The 24,820-nt window shown below is 42.1% G+C and overlaps 1 protein-coding gene across 1 annotated transcript in view; it reads left to right on the top strand.

The window, feature by feature from the left end:
• The window catches only part of LOC110534535 (FRAS1-related extracellular matrix protein 2), a 51,402-nt gene that overhangs the window by 5,397 nt on the left and 21,185 nt on the right, over positions 1-24,820 (top strand). The window contains exons 2-6 of the mRNA XM_090187634.1: positions 276-365; positions 20,217-20,363; positions 21,702-21,932; positions 22,304-22,429; positions 23,980-24,231. Of these exons, the coding sequence (XP_090043760.1) occupies positions 276-365; positions 20,217-20,363; positions 21,702-21,932; positions 22,304-22,429; positions 23,980-24,231 (846 nt within the window). The remainder of the gene's footprint in view (positions 1-275; positions 366-20,216; positions 20,364-21,701; positions 21,933-22,303; positions 22,430-23,979; positions 24,232-24,820) is intronic.

Below are 24,820 nucleotides of genomic sequence, written 5' to 3' on the forward strand. Positions count from 1 at the left end.
AAAACATTTAAATCTGGCAAATGTACTTTTTTTTCATTTTATTTTAAATTGATTGAAGTTCTGTACTTTGGGAAAATTATGTTTACAATATCAGTAAGACCAGTATTCACACTCCAGAAGCAGTATTGTAATGCCTTTGTCTTTGACATAATCTAAAGTGATGCCTGAGGGCTGTAAGTAACCTTCTGTAGAAAGTGGAGTAATCATCTCAGATGTTCTAAAGAATGTACAGATTCTCCTCCTTACATTTCCAATTCTCCCTTTCATGTCATCAGCTGATATCGACGAAATGAAGATTTGCTACGTGCTGCTTGATGGTAGCAACGCCACAAGTGATATCTTCTACTTCACAGTAGAGGATAAAGGTAAGACCCTCTTTTTTAATATTTGAACCTCATGCTCATTGACGTTGTCGTGTCCCATTACTGCAGACTTATATCACATGGCCTGTAGGCATTCTTTTCGGCTTCAGCCTTCTTTTAAGATTGAATGTCTCTTTGAGATTGAATCTTCCTGCTCTCTGTCAATCTCCAAAGTGTTTGCATCACAAAGACTTAAACGCAGTTCGCCATGACTGACAGCTAGCACAGAGCCCCTTCTCTCTCCTCGCCCCACTGCTGAGGGTGGCAGGTTTAAAGAAGGGGTGGACGAGGTCAGTGGGGACATGGGCCGAACAGTGTCCCTGGGTGTGTTAGGAGTGAAAGGGATGGAACGCCCGGCAATTAAAAAAGCTCTGAACTTTATTGTATCATGAACAATGAGAGTTTTCCTTTGTGGTTTTTGTCCTGGGTTTCCTTCAGTGTTTGAAGTGATAGCATGAAACCAAATTTGCCACCTCCAATGCCTCCAAGGCATTCCAAGTATTCATCAAACCATATGTCCGTTTTTATGGAAATCGATCCTAGATCAGTGAGAATAGCATGAGCCTTTGACCCTGTGTGTAGAGGAAACAGCATTTTGAACAGCAGTTTTGTAAGGATCAAGGTGACTGTTAAGGACCTGTTTCATTGCTTCTCTAGGTTAGTGGAACAGAAACGTGTGGCTTCTCAGACACACATAACTATTTCATAGTGAAGTTAGCAAGTTTTGCATCACAATCCAAAATTCTCATGGAATCGTTTTAAGTGCTTCTATTTTTTGGATTCTATTTTCTGTTTGACTTGTCATCACCATCCGATATGGTCTTCTGCGTTTTGCTGCCAGATCCATTCCTTAACTTCTCTAGGGATCCTTTGCTTGGGAGGCTTTGGATTTCAGTAGCTGTGTGTATTTATATTCCCCTGGAAATTAACTTTTGGTCCGATGTCATATGAACCGTATCTTATTGGACTTCATAACTATCCACACAGGTTGCATTTCTATCGTGACAATCCTATTGGTGTTTTCAGTATACAGTAATTAATATGCATGATTATGATGTTAGTGTTTATATAACGTAGCTTTTCTATCGCATTGTCGGTAGATTTCAACTATTGGAGTAAAGCATGTTTATCATAAAATATGTTTTTGGTTTCAAAGTATATTCTACATATTCTACACATTTGTGTATCACACACAGACTGTGGAGTTTTGAAACGAATCAGTTGTTGGATATTAGTTTGCGCTTTGTTATGGTTCACTTTGTCCAAAGTACCATTGTGGACGTAGTTTATCTGCATCACGGATATATATAGCGAATGCAAAGCAAATTAACAAAATATAGCAGGTGGAGATGGAGGCATGCGTTGCTATTTTAACATCAGCTGTAAATGCTTAACACATTCTGAGGTTTTGAAATGCATCCCTGCATGACACACTGTAAGAAAAGATTGGGCTATATTTATGCTGGATTGAGGACTAGCTAGCTAGCACAATATCATCATCATCATCATCATCATCATCACCATGGTTGATGGCCACGGAGGGTTTAGGTGTCATGGCCTTTTGGTCAATTCCTCTTGTTGTTTTCTAAGTTAACCCTTTCCTCTTCATGTTAGCATTCACGCCCAGTAATGAACTCTCCTGTTAGGACAGAGAATTGACTGTGAGAACAGAGTGGGAGAAAGGTTGTTAACTAGTTTCTGAAGATATTGCACAACAAGGAATTATTTTCCTGTACTGTTCCGATCCACACATGCTGAAATACTGAGACTTATTTTCTTAATTATTTATATTTTTTAATGCATGTGTTTTCCCAAAGTTTCCATTTGTTTTGGATGGACACGTCCTCTTACTCTGCTAAAGCAGAACATGCTGAATTCCAGATGGCCATAAATGGCTGTCGCTCTCAGACAGTATAGCCTTAATGGATAATAGGGCTTTCTTTCTCAGGGCTGTCTGTAATTGAGGGTCTGGCTACAACAGGAAGGGGACACAAGGGCTTCAATTAGCTCCACAATCCCCTGTGTTTGTAGTGTAGTCTGTCCCACTGTTCTGTTTGAGATTCCAGCCAGCACATCTGAACCAGGTGCAGCGTTGGCTCTATACCTCTCTGCCATCTGTCTAATGTAACTTTGTTTCTGTCTGACTACGTTTAACATGTGCAGAGCACTGAGTCAGGGCTGGTAGGACACACACCACACACACACCGAGTAACATCAAATAAAGGCATGAAAAGGCAACAATTGCCTGAGTCTGTTACTGGCATGTAGGAACAAGTTGACACAGCATTCTGTTGGTCAGCGAATATGCACATAAAAGTTTTGTGTTTTTTTATGTGTATGAGAAACACCACTGGACGTTCTAGATTCCATAGAATAAATGTCTGCAGCAGAAGGGACCATGAACAATACCTTAAAATTAATACTATTTACAAGTGTGCAAAATTCACATAGAACATTGTCTCCCTGTAGAGTTTTATTGCTGTACTGAAACAACATGTCATAAATAATGCGTTATGGGTAAGAAGAGAAAGAGCGAGGGGTCAGGGTATTTCCCCTGGGTGTTGGTCAGGAGTGGGTGTTGGCCGGCCCTAGCCTTTTGGGGGCCCTATGCGAGAGTGTAGAGACTTATTTTAGTTTTAAAGTTAATTTCCTGCAATTCTACACATTTGCCATTATTTGGCCATGACTACTACAAGTTTAAATACAGTGCCTTGCGAAAGTATTCGGCCCCCTTGAACTTTGCGACCTTTTGCCACATTTCAGGCTTCAAACATAAAGATATAAAACTGTATTTTTTTGTGAAGAATCAACAACAAGTGGGACACAATCATGAAGTGGAACGACATTTATTGGATATTTCAAACTTTTTTAACAAATCAAAAACTGAAAAATTGGGCGTGCAAAATTATTCAGCCCCTTTACTTTCAGTGCAGCAAACTCTCTCCAGAAGTTCAGTGAGGATCTCTGAATGATCCAATGTTGACCTAAATGACTAATGATGATAAATACAATCCACCTGTGTGTAATCAAGTCTCCGTATAAATGCACCTGCACTGTGATAGTCTCAGAGGTCCGTTAAAAGCGCAGAGAGCATCATAAAGAACAAGGAACACACCAGGCAGGTCCGATATACTGTTGTGAAGAAGTTTAAAGCCGGATTTGGATACAAAAATATTTCCCAAGCTTTAAACATCCCAAGGAGCACTGTGCAAGCGATAATATTGAAATGGAAGGAGAATCAGACCACTGCAAATCTACCAAGACCTGGCCGTCCCTCTAAACTTTCAGCTCATACAAGGAGAAGACTGATCAGAGATGCAGCCAAGAGGCCCATGATCACTCTGGATGAACTGCAGAGATCTACAGCTGAGGTGGGAGTCGTATATTGCACAAATCTGGCCTTTATGGAAGAGTGGCAAGAAGAAAGCCATTTCTTAAAGATATCCATAAAAAGTGTTGTTTAAAGTTTGCCACAAGCCACCTGGGATACACACCAAACATGTGGAAGAAGGTGCTCTGGTCAGATGAAACCAAAATTGAACTTTTTGGCAACAATGCAAAACGTTATGTTTGGCATAAAAGCAACACAGCTGAACACACCATCCCCACTGTCAAACATGGTGGTGGCAGCATCATGGTTTGGGCCTGCTTTTCTTCAGCAGGGACAGGGAAGATGGTTAAAATTGATGGGAAGATGGATGCAGCCAAATACAGGACCATTCTGGAAGAAAACCTGATGGAGTCTGCAAAAGACTTGAGACTGGGACGGAGATTTGTCTTCCAACAAGACAATGATCCAAAACATAAAGCAAAATCTACAATGGAATGGTTCAAAAATAAACATATCCAGGTGTTAGAATGGCCAAGTCAAAGTCCAGACCTGAATCCAATTGAGAATCTGTGGAAAGAACTGAAAACTGCTGTTCACAAATGCTCTCCATCCAACCTCACTGAGCTCGAGCTGTTTTGCAAGGAGGAATGGGAAAACATTTCAGTCTCTCGATGTGCAAAACTGATAGACATACCCCAAGCGACTTACAGCTGTAATCGCAGCAAAAGGTGGCACTACAAAGTATTAACTTAAGGGGGCTGAATAATTTTGCACGCCCAATTTTTCAGTTTTTGATTTGTTAAAAAAGTTTGAAATATCCAATAAATGTCGTTCCACTTCATGATTGTGTTCCACTTGTTGTTAATTCTTCACAAAAAAATACAGTTTTATATCTTTATGTTTGAAGCCTGAAATGTGGCAAAAGGTCGCAAAGTTCAAGGGGGCCGAATACTTTCGCAAGGCACAGTAGCTGACTGGACTAACTTACCAAGCTAAAAATTGTTAGCTGCCATGGGCTAAATGAGTGACTGTCAGTCAATCAATCAAATTTATTTTATATAGCCCTTCGTACATCAGCTGATATCTCAAAGTGCTGTACAGAAACCCAGCCTAAAACCCCAAACAGCAAGCAATGCAGGTGAAGAAGCACGGTGGCTAGGAAAAACTCCCTAGAAAGGCCAAAACCTAGGAAGAAACCTAGAGAGGAACCAGGCTATGTGGGGTGGCCAGTCCTCTTCTGGCTGTGCCGGGTGGAGATTATAACAAAACATGGTCAAGATGTTCAAATGTTCATAAATGACCAGCATGGTCGAATAATAATAAGGCAGAATAGTTGAAACTGGAGCAGCAGCACAGTCAGGTGGACTGGGGACAGCAAGGAGTCATCATGTCAGGTATTCCTGGGGCATGGTCCTAGGGCTCAGGTCCTCCGAGAGAGAGAAAGAAAGAGAGAATTAGAGAGAGCATATGTGGGATGGCCAGTCCTCTTCTGGCTGTGCCGGGTGGAGATTATAACAGAACATGGCCAAGATGTTCAAATGTTCATAAATGATCAGCATGGTCGAATAATAATAAGGCAGAACAGTTGAAACTGGAGCAGCAGCACAGCCAGGTGGACTGGGGACAGCAAGGAGTCATCATGTCAGGTAGTCCTGGGGCATGGTCCTAGGGCTCAGGTCCTCCGAGAGAGAGAAAGAGAGAAGGAGAGAATTAGAGAACGCACACTTAGATTCACACAGGACACCGAATAGGACAGGAGAAGTACTCCAGATATAACAAACTGACCCTAGCCCCCCGACACATAAACTACTGCAGCATAAATACTGGAGGCTGAGACAGGAGGGGTCAGGAGACACTGTGGCCCTGGGTCAGTGACTGACATAATGAGAAAAAACAGCTAATGCACAACCAAATGTCGAAATTGAACTTTGTGTATTCTACTATTCTTACTCTGAATAGTATGTTGAGACCCTGACTGAATTCCTTTGAATGAAGCTCTCCCCTCGTCCCTCACCTTGATGGGAATGTGGTGATATAGCATAGCAAAGTGTTAGCATAACCTTTATGTGTGAAGTGGTGATGTAGCGTTAGCATAACATATAACATAACATATAAAAACATGAATGGATAGCGTACGATCATAGATAAAATTTGGCTTCATAAGCATACAAACATTTACAATAGAAAAATCACAATAATGGCCTCAGAACAAAGTTTACGTTGAGACCGAAGGGAGCAAGGGTCTTTCAATTAAAGATCTAGGCAGCCTCTCATTTTAACAATAAATTGTCGAGGTCACCCCCTATCCTAGAGAGGGTGACATGTTCAATGCCATTATAACATAGGGACGAAATCAAGTGGTTGGCTTCCAAAAAGTGGGAAGCTACACACATGGCAGTTACACAGTCTTGCATGCAATGGATGGGTACACACTCAATCTCCTTACTTTTAGAGACTTACAATCTCCATGGTGGAGAGGGTGTTGATGGGGTGAGGAAAGGGTGAAGAAAGGGGAGGAAGGAGGAAGGAAGTATTCCCATGTCCCAGCAGATGTCGAGAGACACAGAGGCAGCGGCGGCTCTACCCATAGCACGGCTGTGTGTGTGTGTGTGTGTGTGTGTGTGTGTGGGGGGGGGGGGTTTAGTGATGACTTCCCAGTGTCTCTGCACGGGAAGTCTTGTCTCTTGAAATGGACCGTGGCCACATTCCAAGTCCTGGTAGCATATGCTGTCCTTTTTCTGTCAGGACCCCAGAGGGAGGCCCTGCGGAGTGCCTGTTTAACTTTTCACCCTTCGGGGAGATCCGATGGACGGAGGAATGTGTAAATCATCAGTCAGCCCTGAGGAGTAGCAATGAAAAAATGTAAATGCATTTTGGAAATGGTTGTTTAGAAACTGATGTCTATGTTAGACAACAATAAGCAGACTGACTGAATCATAAGTGACAAACTCAGACAGGTTCCCTTCATTCAAGCCTTAATGTATTATTTGATGAGGGAATACCTTACACCCCTTGAGGCCCATAAGGACCCAACCAGCCCACTGGTTCTGTTCTGAGGGGTGATTATAAGGTACTCTGATGGATAAAGTGAGCTGGGGTATAGACCTACTCCCTCATCTCCAGGCATATGGCCATGTAGAGATGTCCTCTTCGTTGAGTGATGGACTCAAGTTGTTAGAACAGGTTAGAACGGTTAGGGTTAGGAGGACGGGGTATTATTACCATCACTACACAGATAACTGATTATTGATCTAGTGTCAGCCCTCCGTCCCTTCACCTAATCCTGCTGAAAGACACAGCAAAGCCCTGACCTGGATTCTGCCTCGCTCAAAATGGCCACCTTTGAATGTTTCCTCAACACTGTTTTTGTTATTGTTGGCTATCCCTGTGTGATAATAGGTTTATGACAAGGTGCTTGGATGAAAGGCAGTGTCATTCTATCATAAAAGGTATTTTTCAATTTCCATATAGCTTCTTCAAAGGAAACTAGTCTAACGGCACAACTATTATTAGCCTCTGAGCTCTATCCCAATAATGAATAAGTTCAGTGTGTCTGTCATCCATACAATCAGCACAACAATACGATCCAATCAGCACAACAATGCAATACAATCAGCACAACAATGCAATACAATCAGCACAACAATGCAATACATTCAGCACAACAATGCAATACAATCAGCACAACAATGCAATACAATCAGCACAACAATGCAATACAATCAGCACTACAATACAATACAATCAGCACATCAATACAATACAATCAGCACTATAATACAATACAACCAGCACTATAATACAATACAACCAGCACAACAATGCAATACAATCAGCACAACAATGCAATACAATCAGCACTACAATACAATACAATCAGCACAACAATACAATACAATCAGCACATCAATACAATACAATCAGCACTATAATACAATACAACCAGCACTATAATACAATACAACCAGCACAACAATGCAATACAATCAGCACAACAATGCAATACAATCAGCACTACAATACAATACAATCAGCACATCAATACAATACAATCAGCACATCAATACAATACAATCAGCACAACAATACGATCCAATCAGCACATCAATACAATACAATCAGCACATCAATACAATACAATCAGCACATCAATGCAATACAATCAGCACAACAATACAATACAATCAGCACATCAATACAATACAATCAGCACAACAATGCAATACAATCAGCACAACAATACGATCCAATCAGCACATCAATACAATACAATCAGCACATCAATACAATACAATCAGCACATCAATACAATACAATCAGCACAACAATACAATACAATCAGCACAACAATACAATACAATCAGCACTATAATACAATACAATCAGCACATCAATACAATACAATCAGCACATCAATACAATACAATCAGCACATCAATACAATACAATCAGCACAACAATACAATACAATCAGCACATCAATACAATACAATCAGCACAACAATACAATACAATCAGCACATCAATACAATACAATCAGCACTATAATACAATACAATCAGCACAACAATACAATACAATCAGCACTACAATACAATACAATCAGCACATCAATACAATACAACCAGCACTACAATACAATACAATCAGCACTATAATACAATACAATCAGCACATCAATACAATACAATCAGCACATCAATACAATACAATCAGCACTATAATACAATACAATCAGCACATCAATACAATACAATCAGCACATCAATACAATACAATCAGCACAACAATACAATACAATCAGCACTATAATACAATACAATCAGCACATCAATACAATACAATCAGCACATCAATACAATACAATCAGCACTATAATACAATACAATCAGCACAACAATACAATACAATCAGCACTATAATACAATACAATCAGCACATCAATACAATACAATCAGCACATCAATACAATACAATCAGCACTATAATACAATACAATCAGCACAACAATACAATACAACCAGCACAACAATACAATACAATCAGCACATCAATACAATACAACCAGCACTACAATACAATACAATCAGCACTATAATACAATACAATCAGCACAACAATACAATACAATCAGCACATCAATACAATACAACCAGCACTACAATACAATACAATCAGCACAACAATACAATACAATCAGCACTACAATACAATACAATCAGCACATCAATACAATACAACCAGCACTACAATACAATACAATCAGCACAACAATACAATACAATCAGCACAACAATACAATACAATCAGCACTATAATACAATACAATCAGCACAACAATACAATACAATCAGCACAACAATGCAATACAATCAGCACAACAATACAATACAATCAGCACTACAATATAATACAATCAGCACAACAATACAATACAATACAATCAGCACAACAATACAATACAATCAGCACATCAATACAATACAATCAGCACTACAATATAATACAATCAGCACAACAATACAATACAATACAATCAGCACAACAATACAATACAATCAGCACAACAATACAATACAATCAGCACTACAATATAATACAATCAGCACAACAATACAATACAATACAATCAGCACAACAATACAATACAATACAATCAGCACAACAATGCAATACAATCAGCACATCAATACAATACAATCAGCACTATAATACAATACAATCAGCACAACAATACAATACAATCAGCACAACAATACAATACAATCAGCACTACAATACAATACAATCAGCACAACAATACAATACAATCAGCACAACAATACAATACAATCAGCACTATAATACAATACAATCAGCACAACAATACAATACAATCAGCACATCAATACAATACAATCAGCACTATAATACAATACAATCAGCACTATAATACAATACAACCAGCACTATAATACAATACAATCAGCACTACAATACAATACAATCAGCACTACAATACAATACAATCAGCACTATAATACAATACAATCAGCACTACAATACAATACAATCAGCACTACAATACAATACAATCAGCACTATAATACAATACAATCAGCACAACAATACAATACAATCAGCACAACAATACAATACAATCAGCACTACAATACAATACAATCAGCACATCAATACAATACAACCAGCACTATAATACAATACAATCAGCACTATAATACAATACAACCAGCACTACAATACAATACAATCAGCACTACAATACGATCCAATCAGTACAACAATGCAATACAATCAGCACAACAATACGATCCAATCAGCACAACAATACAATCCAATCAGTACAACAATGCATTACAAATAGCACAACAATGCAATACAATCAGCACAACAATACGATCCAATCAGCACAACAATACGATCCAATCAGCACAACAATACGATCCAATCAGCACAACAATGCAATACAATCAGCACAACAATACAATACAATCAGCACAACAATACGATCCAATCAGCACAACAATGCAATACAATCAGCACAACAATGCAATACAATCAGCACAACAATACAATACAATCAGCACAACAATACGATCCAATCAGCACAACAATGCAATACAATCAGCACAACAATGCAATACAATCAGCACAACAATACAATACAACCAGCACAACAATGCAATACAATCAGCACAACAATGCAATACAATCAGCACAACAATGCAATACAATCAGCACAACAATGCAATACAATCAGCACAACAATGCAATACAATCAGCACTACAATACGATCCAATCAGCACAACAATACAATACAATCAGCACAACAATGCAATACAATCAGCACAACAATACGATCCAATCAGCACAACAATGCAATACAATCAGCACAACAATGCAATACAATCAGCACTACTATACGATCCAATCAGCACAACAATGCAATACAATCAGCACAACAATACGATCCAATCAGCACAACAATGCAATACATTCAGCACAACAATGCAATACAATCAGCACAACAATACGATCCAATCAGCACAACAATACGATCCAATCAGTACAACAATGCATTACAAATAGCACAACAATGCAATACAATCAGCACAACAATACGATCCAATCAGCACAACAATGCAATACAATCACCACAACAATGCAATACAATCAGCACAACAATACGATCCAATCAGCACAACAATATGATCCAATCAGCACAACAATGCAATACAATCAGCACAACAATACGATAACAATTTACACTCCTCCTGAACAGAGTCTTGCATCAGAGTTTTAAACTCATCCAGGTAGTTAGATAGATATGGGAAGTCTACATCAGATTTTTTTAAGAGCGCTCATTAAGAAAATGATAGGCTAGTGAGTAGATAGTGAATATTAGCTTCCAGGCAAACTCTGCCAAGGTTAATACGTTATGCAAGAGGAGGTTGTGCCGTTTTAGGTTTCATAGCAATAGCAATGATACAAATGTACATATATAGTCATGCTAATTGGTTGTATTTTGAAAATACCCTCCCTGTGTTGAATCATTCTCGGTTTTATAATCTGGTAGTTTCCCCTTTCACTCCAGGCTCCTGCTGCATGGGGAATGACAGTAGACCAGTGGCAGAGGTAACAGTGTTATGCGATCATTCCTGGGAACAAGGAATGTGCTTCCTGCCTTCAAGACTCCCGTCTCCTGCTACACACACAGACATACCTGGAAGTGAAGTGGGAACCCTAGTAGACAGGTGTATGGGACTGGGAGAGTTCCAGGACCGGAAGTATCCCCTTTCATAGTCCCCCACAGACCCCACTCACAACCGCCAGAAATCAAAGCCAATACTAAGATAGGAACGTTTGACTGCATCACAGCCCCTGCTCTGTTCCAGAGGGGTAGAATGGCACTTTTTCAGAGGAGGGGAATAGTCTTTTTTAGAGAGAGAGAGAGAGAGAGAGAGAGAGAGAGAGAGAGAGAGAGAGAGAGAGAGAGAGCATGTATGATGTTCCATAGTTGTTCCCATGCTAAAACATTTGTTTCCAGAAGGGCTAGTGCACAGCACATAACAGTACTGTAGGTTTGTGTGCTGTCGAGGCAGTGAGAGACAGTGAATGAGGCTTGAGTGGGTCGTGGCCATTTTACACAGCAGGCACCATGACTTCCTAAGTGTGTGTTCGGATCTAACCTGTCAGCCATGTCAACAGCCGGCCAACGATTTACTGTCCCCTGGTGCCAGTTGAAGGTCTACCTACATGTATACTGTGACTGTGAGGCGGAGGCTTCTTCCTCTCCCTCTCTCTCGCTCTCTCCTTGCCTCCTGACACGGGGCAGATAGATTTATTGGTGTTGGGAGAGTGTTGGTGTTATGATGTCTGGCCCCTAGAGGTTATTCATGTCTGCTTCCATATGGCAAAGCTGTCTGCTGCTCCCCATACTTTCTTTTAAAACTGTCTTTATATTCTATACTTTACATTATATTCTACTCTCTCGCTGTCTGTTTAAAGACGTGTCACTTGCACACTTGTACTTCAGAGTGTAAATGGCACATTTCAGAAGCATTTTTCAAAACTTAAATACACTACATGTTTTAAATGTCCTACATCGCAGAAAGGTTCTCCTGCAACAGGGGGATCAAATTAAGATCCCACATCTGTATGTCTTCCACTTAAGCTATAACGTCAGTATCTATCCTCTCCTTCACTTATATTGACATTTTAGTCATTTAGCAGATGCACCTTTCCTTTCCTCTCTCTCTCTTCTATCATTCCTTGCCTCAGTCTGGAAGTTCTGTGAGGATTTACTAAAAATCCTGACACCACTTAGTCGTTTCATTGAGCTCAGTTGGTAGAGTGTGGCTCTTGCAATGCCAGGATAATGGGTTCGATTCCCGGGATCACCCATACGTTAAATGTATGCAAGCGTGAGTGTAAGTAGCTTTGGATAAGTGTCTGCTAAATGGCATATAGACTGAGTGTGCAAAACATTAGGAACACCTTTCTAATATTGAGATGCACCCCTTTTGCCCTCAGAACAGCGTTCCACAAGGATGCTGGCCCATGCTGACTCTAATGCTTCCCACAGTTGGCTGGATGTCCTCTGGGTGGTGGACCATTCTTGATACAGACGGGAAACTGTTGAGCGTGAAAAACCCAGCAGCATTGCAGTTCTTGACACACTCAAACCAGTACCCCGCTCAAAGGCACTTAAATATTTTGTCTTGCCCATTCACCCTCTGAATGGCACACGCACACAATCCATGTCTCAATTGTCTCAAGGCTTAAAAATCCTTCTTTAACCGGTCTCCTCCCCTTCATCTACACTGATTAGAAGTGGCTTTAACAAGTGACATCAATAAGGGATCATAGCTTTCACCTGGATTCACCTGGTCAATCTATGTCATGGAAAGAGCAGGTGTTCATAATGTTTTATACACTCAGTTTTGTGTATATATATGATTAAATTATTCATTTTGGCCAGTTGCCATGGACAGTTAGGTTAGTTTTCTCCAAAATGATGCAATAAGCGCCAGTGGCACCATTGGGGGTTACCCAGTCTCTCTGTCAACTTGTGATGTGCGGCATGCTGCCTTTCCGACCCAGATCAGGTCACTGTTCTGGAGTCAGTGTTATTTTACAGTACATACACGGACGGCAGTGGCCAATAGGATCTATTAATATGCCTGGCTCCTCCAATCCAAAATCCCAACCATGGGATCTTCGGAATGCCCCAGAGGAAACTAAGTTGAGCACTCTGGCATTTGAGAATATACTTTCTGTACTGTAGCGCCAACGTTAAAAAAAGAGAAAGCTGCCACCAGCCTCCTTTCACTGCACCTATCCGGTGTATGTGACAATAAAACATTATTATTATTTTTGTATATATGTGGTTGTTTTGCCTACTTTAGTTGATTGCAAATCCCTCTGGATAAGGGAGTCTGCTAAATTACTAAAATGTACATTTCTGCAAGTTTATACCGGGCCATGTCGCAGAGGGCAGAGTGCAATGTGACCCAGTATAAATAAAAAGAGGAATGAGGAAATGTAATAATCATGGTCCTCATTCCTGTCACTCAGCAGGGATATACTTACATGGGCGCCGCTTTCTGTTGCTCACCCTTGCATCATTCTCTTGGCTGTCAAAACCTCATTCTGACCAATGATATCCTCCCCCTCCTCTTGAGTCCCACCCACCACCCTAAGTATATCTATGTATGGCTATGAATACTGTAGCAATGTAAATAGGACCTGATGACCTGATGAAGAAGGTGGGATGAAAGGACACTGGGGGGGTTTTCTGTAGGGCTGCTGGTTGCTTTATGGATGGATTGCTGACCATGGTCGAGGTTGAAGATGACAAAGGTTAAAACAACGGTATCTAATATCCCATAACTCTTTGCAACAATGGGACCTAGTTAGCTAAGTGTGCTGGTAGTTAGCAATGGCGGACAGGCTCATTGTACTGGCTGGAATGGAATAATGGAACAGTATCCAACACATCAAACATATGGAAACCACGTTTGACTTCGTTCCATTTTAGCCATTACAATGAGTCCATCCTCCTATAGCTCCCCCCACCAGCCTCCTCTGATGTACAGTCAGGAGATACAATCAAACATGTTTGGAATCGGAATGAACCTAACTGATGTCTCCATTATATCCTTAGTCATCGAGGCTCACAAGAGACTATCTTGAGAATCTTGGCAAATCCCCTGACAAGTCATTAAAATGACAGTGGTAAATTAATTTGACCTGTTAGCCACTAAAGTTACATGTTGTTGGAGCATAGGGAGGCAAGCTAGCTAGCTACCGTCTGAGTTAGTTATCCAAAGATGGATGCACCGTAGGGAGCCCCATACTTGGAAAACATCCAGTCTTCTCACTCAGGTCTAAGAACATTGAAAATGTCCAGGGGCCAACACTTAGCAGTGGCTGTGATATACTGGCCGTGCTTACTGCTTACTCAAACGATTAGCCTAGCATTAATAAATCACTCTAAGGACAAATTTATTAAGAGCCTGAAACAGGGGCGTTTCAAAATCCCGTCTTCTATAAAACATTTCATCTGATGGTGAGAACCAATATTATTGTCAGTTTGAAACGCAAAAGAAATGTGAGCTGGGAGTGTGGTTGATATGTTAGTTGTAAAGATTGTAATAAATGAATTCGTAAATCAGTTAGAGACATCAGAACCCCTCCATTTTGATCTATTCCTGTAACTTTATGAAAGTCCCAGCAGAGACACCTGGTTCAGAGGGAATGTGGCCATTACTTAGCCTTACATACTCTATCCACGTTATTGCTCTTATAAATACCAAGGAAGGCGTCCCTCTCCACTTCTGCAAGACGCCTCAGTTCATTTAAATAGGGAGAAGCGCTGAGCACTAATCAGTCTATATATCCTTTGAGATGGAGTTTTATACAAACACTGGAAGGCTACCACTCAGTTTCACTTTAGGTTTATCTGAATCAGTGGTATTGATGTGACCTTCTCTAATGGAAAGCAGAAAGTGCATGGTGTGCTTGACAACACACCACTGGATCCGTGTCTGGTGTGGTTGGATTCCATGCCAGGTCTGGACACGGTATCTGACAGGATTCACAAAAGGAGCCAGAAGAGGATTCCCTCCTTTGAGTTTGAGAAAGGAAAGCATGCAGGCATGGAGGGAGGCAGAGAGACATGCCAGAGCAGTGGGCTGTGGGCCACCCAGACAGTGGCCTGCTGTCCCTTGTTCATCCTGGAGGGACAAAGACAAAATAGGGACAGAGAGATGGGGTGGGAGGGCACAGCTGTCACTCAGCTTCTTTTTCCGGAATCTGAAGTTCTGGCAGGAGTTCTCTGAGACACAGAGTGAGAGAGCGAGAGAGCGAGAGCGAGAGCGAGAGAGAGAGAGAGAGAGAGAGAGAGAGAGAGAGAGAGAGAGAGACCATGGCTGACTGAAGTGTCACACCGGCCGGATCTGAAGCCCACTATCTCACGGTCATGTCTATGGCTCTGATCATGTCCACCTGGGGGATGGAATGTGATATTAGTGTAATTGATTATACACAGACAGCTCAGATTGTAATGATATTACCGTGTCATTTTAAAGGGTACGTTTGTGTGCTTGTATCATCATTGTAACATGTGCTGATTTGTTTTTGAGGCCTGCCAGCCAACTCTCTTGGACGACACACAAAATATATGGATGATGACGACATTGCCTTTGTCATAGTCGTCATAGCGTTTTCAAAGGCTCAGATATCACACAGCCATGGCTTTGAGGTCCCCTCCACTGGCTGTGCGTCTATGTATAACATGATGTATGTATAGCGTCACAGCGATGTCATGGTGTCACAACGTATCTCTATCAGGTCTGGGTAATGGAGACATGGTTAGGGAAGACTTTTCCTCAGCTCTTTTTTTCCAATTGACTCCCATCCCCCCCCCCCCGGTCGGAAATCCAACTCTGTTCTTTTAACAGGCGCCAGGTCAGGTGGTAAATGCTAGATGTCCTTAAATCTCATCTGTCCTATTTTATCAGCCTGTTGATTTAGGTTATTCTGAGGATTTCAACTCAAATGAACTCCAAGACCTTATTATCACCCTGATAATTGAGTGACAATTGAGAAATAACAGCAGCTGATCAATTCAATTAAATATGGTCATTAGCGCTCATATGAATTAATTTCCCCAGTGCAGAATAATCTGCTTCTAATTCTTACATGTCAATTGACTCCTTCGTTTTCAATATTATTTTACTTACATAGTCTCATCATCTATAGTATTTCACCAGACAAACTACACCATGTGAGAAATTGAAGGTATTTCCATGCAATACTCAAGACAAAATGGCATTATTACCCGATTATTACATGTCTTGAGGGTAACAGTGTCAGAGCTGAAACCAGAAGCTGTCAGATAGGCTGCCAGTCTGGATGCCAGAGCGATAGTCTTTTTGTTGCTGACTATGTTCATATGATAATCTTACCTATCTGACACACAATACAGGCTCACTAAGCTCAATATCAGCTCTGTGTAAACTGGGCAGCCTGCCTAGGAACACGTGCCTTTCTGAACAGAAACACATCCTTCAGATTCTGTGGGTTTGAGGAGATATGAGCAGAAATGTATACAGGTTTGATAAATCAAGTTTCTTCCTTGATAAGTGATCATTATACTTTATGTGATGGACTGAGGTGTGACTAATGTGCCATGTAGCATTTAGTTTATGTGCACTGTACGTTATAGGTACAAGTGACGGACGAAAGTCAACAGTCACTGCACTTCCATTTTACATTGCAAAGATGCTCAAGTGTTTGATATTTCCACTCAGGCTAAACGAAAATACACTTAATCAAACACTCAAATCTTCTTTGGAAGTTAACTGGCTCATCTTGTCTATCAATTGGCCACATGCGCACTCATCAAGCGTGGTGGAATTTGGGGCAGGCAAAGACAAACATGATGAATGCTTCCTGTATTTTTAGCCGGAGCTGTCAGAAACATGAGCATGGTCAAGGATAGACACCGTTCGGTGCTAGGGGCTCCTATGTCAAACTGGGACTCCATGGCTACTATACTATAGCATTGGGGGATGGCTGGGGTGGGGTGGTGGCAGGTTCTGGTGTGTGTGTGTGTGTGTGTGTGTGTGTGTGTGTGTGTGTGTGTGTGTGTGTGTGTGTGTGTGTGTGTGTGATTTACGTGAACAAGTGAAACAAGTGAAACGATCCAATTTAATCAATCCCCCGGAAAAATCCACTAGTTGGTATCAGTTCAATTCAATCCACCGTCATTGACATCCAGGCTTGGCGGAGTGTGGTTTGTCCCTGGCCCTGTTGTGTCTCGGTTATGGCCCGGCGTGCCATGTTGACATGTGGGTTTGAGGAAGTGGCCCCATCTCCTCCCTCCAGTGTTTTCATTCTCCCCAGTCACATAGCAGAACGCCCACAGCTCCTTTCTCCCTCAGCCAGGCAAAACCAACCCCAATGCAGGCTCATTGTATGAATGAACCAGATGCTCCATGCTCTTGTCCTCCATAAAGCCTAGTGAGAGTTTATTTCTCTAGTTAGCCTCCTCTCACAGGTTCTCTGTCACCCCTCAGAGGATTGGTTCTGCTTCCTTTCCTTAGTGTTCTGTTATGTAGGGGTTCATATCCGAAGGGTCTTTTCTCCGCATTGATCTACCAAATCCTCGACTCTGGTGCTGCAACCATCATGCTACAAGAGTGCGATAATAATGATATGAATAACACATAATAATACATTGAATTTAGAGCACCTTTCAAAAACCTCAAGGACACAACAGGGTTAATAATATCAAGGGTATTTACTTCTTGACACGGACCGTATGTTGGCAACCACTATGCTACTAGGCTAACACTAGCACTCCTCTGCTAGAGGTATATCAATGGTTAATATCACACGGCCTTTTCTCAGTCTACCTACCAAATCCTCAACTCTGGCGCTACAACCATAGAAATAGAGTGATATTCTGATGACCACAACCACCGTGGCCCTACACTAAAGGAAGTGAAGGGTTAATATGAAAGGGTCTTATCTTGACATTGACCAGGGTCAGGTTAATAACAGGCTAATAAGGCCTTTCTGCCACTGTGACCAGCGGTGCAAAACCGACCAACACCTCTCTAACCTCCGCGGCTCTCTGAACCCACTAAGCTCTGGCCAATCAGACACAAGGTGAAGGGTCCTCCTAGGGCCTGTCAGAGAGGGGATAAGCCAAGGCGTTTGGACGTTTGGCCGCAGTTATTAAAAAGAAGCCTGGGATTAAGATTTAAGCATTAAGAAAGTTACCGGCTAAGTAAGTAACTCCGTCTGTCCAGAGCGGCCCATGTCAAGCGGCGAGTGGAATACTTTCTTTTGAAGGATAAAGGAGTCATGAGATAGTATGGATTAAGGGCAGAGGAAGCAATTTATAGTCAATGGTGATCAGTGCCAGGTGACTACGAGCTTCAGACCTGGGTTCAAATACTGTTTGATATCTTATTTAATACCCTAAAAAAAGGGGGGGGGGGGGGGCTGTACTTTTGGGACTATTATATTGGTCCCATTGCATCAGGTAAGCTTAATAGAGACCAGGCAACATATTTGAAATGATGAAATGATTTAGAATAGTATTTGAACCCAGGTCTGGTTCATACGTGTGTTTTATGGCACCTGTTCTCTTCATGGGGCCTAATGAGGTAGATACACTTCAAGCTGAGAAAAATGACCTAGATATGAAGTCTTAATCACTTTAAATCTGAGGTTTTACAGAGGGTCCTGTCCAGGTGCAAATCTCAAGTCAGAGGTTTCCGTGTGCATAGTGCACAGACTCAAACATTGTAAGAACTAATTAGTTAATCTTTCTGTTTTTCACCACAACAAATGTGAGCTACTTTCACAATACTAACGTTTAACACCAAGGGGTAAAAGGTCTATTTTAAGCCTATAGACATGAAGTAGACATGAAGTTACCCTTGTCCCTCAGAGGTGCTGCTGGTGCTTAAAGGGATACCGCTGGTGCTTAAAGGGATACCGCTGGTGCTTAAAGGGATACCGCTGGTGCTTAAAGGGATAGGGCTGATGCTTAAAGGGATAGGGCTGATGCTTAAAGGGATAGGGCTGGTGCTTAAAGGGATAGGGCTGATGCTTAAAGGGATAGGGCTGGTGCTTAAAGGGATAGGGCTGATGCTTAAAGGGATAGGGCTGGTGCTTAAAGGGATACCGCTGGTGCTTAAAGGAATAGGGCTGATGCTTAAAGGGATAGGGCTGGTGCTTAAAGGGATAGGGCTGGTGCTTAAAGGGATTGGGCTGGTGCTTAAAGGGATAGGGCTGGTGCTTAAAGGGATAGGGCTGGTGCTTAAAGGGATACCGCTGGTGCTTAAAGGGATACCGCTGGTGCTTAAAGGGATACCGCTGGTGCTTAAAGGGATAGGGCTGATGCTGAAAGGGATAGGGCTGGTGCTTAAAGGGATAGGGCTGATGCTGAAAGGGATAGGGCTGATGCTGAAAGGGATAGGGCTGGTGCTGAAAGGGATAGGGCTGATGCTGAAAGGGATAGGGCTGGTGCTGAAAGGGGTAGGGCTGATGTTTAAAGGGATAGGGCTGGTGCTTAAAGGGATAGGTGCTGGTGCTTAAAGGGATACCGCTGGTGCTTAAAGGGATACCGCTGGTGCTTAAAGGGATACCGCTGGTGCTTAAAGGGATAGGGCTGATGCTGAAAGGATATGGCTGGGGCTGCCATGTCAGTGAGTCACCAGGAGTAATGGAGCCTCTCTCTGCACCTCACCTTTAACCCCTCTGCTAATACTGTCTGGTTTGAGAGAGAGAGAGAGAGAGAGAGAGAGAGAAAGAGAGAGAGAACAATGGAGTGAGAGAGGAAATTAGAAACAAGGCATCACTCAAGAGGCCTGTGATGGAGGATTTGAGGGTAAGCCCTGACATTAAGTTATCAAGTTACCCTTCACAATTTAAAATATCTGTCTTTTGTCATAGGGCTCAATGAGTTTACAAAAACTGATGTCAAAGTTTTGTCTTCTAGGTGGAAACAAGCTGAAGCCGCAGCCATTCCGGCTCAACTGGTCGTGGATCAGCCTGGAGAAGGAGTACTATCTGGTGGATGAGGACGCCAAATTCCTGGAGGTGACGCTCAGACGCAGGGGATACCTGGGAGAGACATCCTTCGTCAGTGAGTATTGGAAGTCTTACACAGTATTTACCACAGATCTACAGCAGACTTTACCTAAACAGATAAACCCAATGACTAAAATTGGACCTATAGCAATATTCACCTCTAGACATAGATATAGAATGTATTTACCTCTAGCAGTATTTACCTCTAAACATAGAAATAGACTGAATACAATGGGTACAAAGCTCCTCAGTGATTTTACAGAATACTCATGCAATATGGCTGACATGGAGATTCTATGTCTATGGTACTGAAAGTCTTGAACAGGATTTACATCAGATCTATAGTCTATTGGTTTGATTTTTGATTTATTAGGATCCCCATTAGCCGACGCCAAGGGCGTGGACTCTTTGACAAAAAGGTGCTATCTAGAACCATAAAGGGTTATTCGGCTGTCCCAACCCTTTTTATTGCAGGTATCAAACCCTTTTGGTGCCAGGTAGAACCAGGCACCAAAAAGGGTTCTCTTATAGGGACAGCTGAAGAACCCTTTTGGAACCCTTTTTCTAAGAGTGTACCATGGTAGATCCTGTTGGAACTGGCTTGCACTTTGTTGGTTCATCCCCCAAGTGATATATCTGAGTTAGTGCATTTCTCCCATTGTTTTCTCTGCTTGCCATTCAGATAAAGGTAGTTTTAAATTGCCACTATTTTATCCCTAATGGGTTGTAAATATTTCAATCACCCACCACCATCAACTCTGACTAGGGGTACTTCGAAAAAATGTAAATGTCAGTGGAGAGACTATTCAGAAAGCAGGACCTATTAAACTGTCATTGTGTTAAAAGACTGATTGGCCCTTTAAGGGTCTTCATGGAGTGTATTTGTCTGTTATTACCCTGCCATTAGAAGAAGCCTAAGAATAAAACAGACCCCTAATTATCAATCTGCCCTGTGTGTGTTCCTGTTTGACTGATGACCCATTTCCTGTCTCGCTGGTGAAAAACCTAGTTTGATTGAGGGGTCAGATAGCCCTTCCTCATAGAGGTCACAAGGTCATGTCAACATGCTTGTCTGTTTGGCTACATCCAACACACAAGCTTTTATACATAGGCTCCTATATTTACAGTTGTTTTTGACGACACAGTAGTGGGCAAATATGAACAAAGACAGACAATGAGAGCTAACCAGGCAACTACAGTCTATAAATCACAGTCAACCTGCAGTCATCTCACATCCTCTGAGGCCCTACAAACGACACAGTGCTACGTGCCATTATTATAAAGCTATTCAGTTCAATTAGGTTCAGTTCAGCTCAGCTTACCTCAGCTAAATTCCAATGAAATGTCATTAAATGAGGTTCTATTTAGTTCAGTTCGATATGGTTCTATTCAGGCATCACCACCAAGGATGGCACTGCGGAGAAGGACAAGGACTTCCGGGGCAAGGCCCAGAAGCAGGTCCAGTTCAACCCAGGCCAGACAGTGGCCACCTGGAGGGTAAAGATCTTCACGGACCAGGAGTTTGAGACCAGCGAGACCTTTGAGATCCAGCTGTCGGAGCCTGTCATGGCCGTGCTGGAGTACCCCGATACAGCCACTGTGGAGATAGTGGACCCTGGTGATGGTAAGAATGAACGGCCTTATCTGCAGATTGTCTGTTTGATTTGCCCTCCGACATGAAATCCTTTATGAATAGTAGACAGGCTTTAAGTCAATTGGAAAGGCTACATTCATTTACATGGATTGACACATGAAAAAATATAATTGTATCCTTCATTTAAGATTCCGAATCAGATCATGTTTATTGTTCCATTGTTGGGCAATTTGATGACAGCAGCAAATATGCATGTATCAAATAAGTACAGACTCACCTGGGCTTGTAAACTCTTCTTCTCTTGTTCTCTATGGCCTATCCTCTGTGTTTCTCCCATAAATATCCTATTAAATGACTATTCTAATTCTGAATTCTATGGTTTCTCCCTCTTTCCTCTGCAGAGTCCACGGTGTTCATCCCCCAGGCAGAGTATAAGATAGAGGAGGATATTGGGGAGCTGCTTGTGCCTGTTCGCCGCTCTGGAGACCTCAGCCAGGAACTCATGGTCGTCTGCTACACCCAGCAAGGTGAATACAGTCAAATATATCATTCAAATACATGGGTTTTTACAAAGATTAAATACATTTTTCCACATTTTGTTACATTACAACCTCAAAAATATTAATAATCTAATCAATCAACACACAATACCCCATAATTTAAAAAAAACAGATTTTTAGAATTGTAATTTAAAAAAAAAACAGAAATAGCTTATTCAGTATTCAGACCCTTTCCTATGAGACTCGAAATTGAGCTCAAGTAAATCCTGTTTCCATTGATCATCCTTGAGATGTTTCTACAACTTGATTGGAGTGCAGTTGTGGTGAATTCAATTTATTAGACATGATTTGGAAAGGCACACACCTGTCTATATAAGTTCCCACAGTAGACAGTGCATGTCAAATCAAAAACCAAGCCATGAGGTCGAAGGAACTTTCAGTAGAGCTCCAGGACAGGATTGTGTCGAAGCACAGAGCTGGGGAAGGGTACCCAAGAACACAGTGGCCTCCATCATTCTTAAATAGAAGAAGTTTGGAACCACCAAGACTGAGCAATCTGGGGAGAAGGGCCTTGGTCAGGGTGGTGACCAAGAACCCGATGGTCACTCTGAAAGATCTTCAGAGTTCCAGAAGGACAACCACCTCTGCAGCACTCCACCAATCAGGCCTTTATGGTAGAGTGGCCAGACGGAAGCCACTCCTCAGTAAAAGGCACATGACAGCCCGCTTGGAGTTGGGCAAAAGGCACCTAAAGGACTCTAAGACCATGAGAAACAAGATTCTCTGGTCTGATGAAATCAAAATTGAACTCTTTGACCTGAATGCCAAGCGTCACGTCTGGAAGAAACCTGGCACCATCAGTTGTGGGGGAAGGAGAGTAGTTTTATGTTACAATATATCTACAGTGCATTCGGAAAGCATTCAGACCCATTGACTTTTTCCACATTTTGTTATGTTACAGCCTTATTCTAAAATGGATTAAATCATTTTTTCCCCTCATCAATCTACACACAATATCCCATAATGACAAAGCAAAAACTGAAATATCACATTTACATAAGTTTTCTTACCCTTTACTCAGTACTTTGTTGAAGCACCTTTGGCAGCCATTACTGCCTCGAGTCTTCTTGGGTATGACGCTTGGCACACCTATATTTAGGGAGTTTGTCCCATTCTTCTCTGCAGATCCTCTCAAGCTCTGTCTGGTTGGATGGGGAGTGTCGCTGCACAGCTATTTTCAGATCTCTCCAGAGATGTTCGATCGGGTTCAAGTCCGGGCTCTGGCTGGGCCACTCAAGGACATTCAGAGACTTGTCCCAAAGCCACTCCTGCGGTGTCTTTGCTGTGTGCTTAGGGTCGTTGTCTTGTTGGAAGGTGAACCTTTGCCCCAGTCTGAGGTCCGGAGTGCTCTGTACTTTGCTCCGTTCATCTTTCTCTCGATCCTGACTAATCTCCCAGTCCCTGCCGCTGGAAAACATCCCCACAGCATGATGCTGCCACCACCATGCTTCACCGTAGGGCCTGTCATTCTTCTATTGACCCTTAACCATTGACCCCTGAACTCCTTTTCCCAACAGCCAGTGCAACGGGCACCATCCCCAGCACGGTCCTCTCCTACAGTGACTACATCACGCGTCCCGAGGACCACACCAGCGTGCTCCGCTTCGACAAGGACCAGAGGGAGAAGCCCTGCCGCATCATCATCATTGACGATTCGCTCTACGAGGAGGAAGAGAGCTTCAACGTGACCCTCAGCATGCCCATGGGTGGCCAGGTGGGAGCCACCTTCCCCAGTGCGAAGGTCACCATCCTGGCCGACAGCGACGATGGTGAGTGGGGTTGTTGGGCGTATGGTGGGTGGTGGCATCTCTAAGTCACCTGTTGAATACAGAGGTCAGTCAATTGTCATTAAACCCTTTTTGAAACTTGAAACCCTAGCTCAAATAGTTCAACACACAGGTTCAAGTCAACTTGAATGCTACTTGTCAATGGCAACAGACTCAATGATTCCTGACCCTTTACTATATTGACAATAAAGGAAACTCTACCAGTATCAGAATTACTTCCTATTCGACCCCCCAGTCTCTTGGGTTCAGTGAACAAGACTACACTCTTTTTTTTAAAGTGTGATCTATAACCTAAAAGGGTTCTTCGGCTGTCCCCATAGGATAACCCTTTAATAAAAAAGTTTGGTTCCGGGTAGAACTCTTTTGGGTTCCATGTAGAACCCTTCCACAGTGGGTTCTACCTAGAACCAAAAAGGTTTATCCTATGGGGACAGCAGAATAACCCTTTATGAACCCTGTTCCTCTCAGCTTTTCTCTATGATTTCCTGGGACTTCCTATTGGCCACTCCTAATGATATGACTTCCTGGGACTTCCTATGGGCCAATAATAATGATACGACTCCCTCTATGT

Source organism: Oncorhynchus mykiss, chromosome 10, assembly GCF_057628025.1.
Source record: "Oncorhynchus mykiss isolate SJ-2025 chromosome 10, ASM5762802v1, whole genome shotgun sequence".
Classification (NCBI taxonomy): Eukaryota; Metazoa; Chordata; class Actinopteri; order Salmoniformes; family Salmonidae; genus Oncorhynchus; species Oncorhynchus mykiss.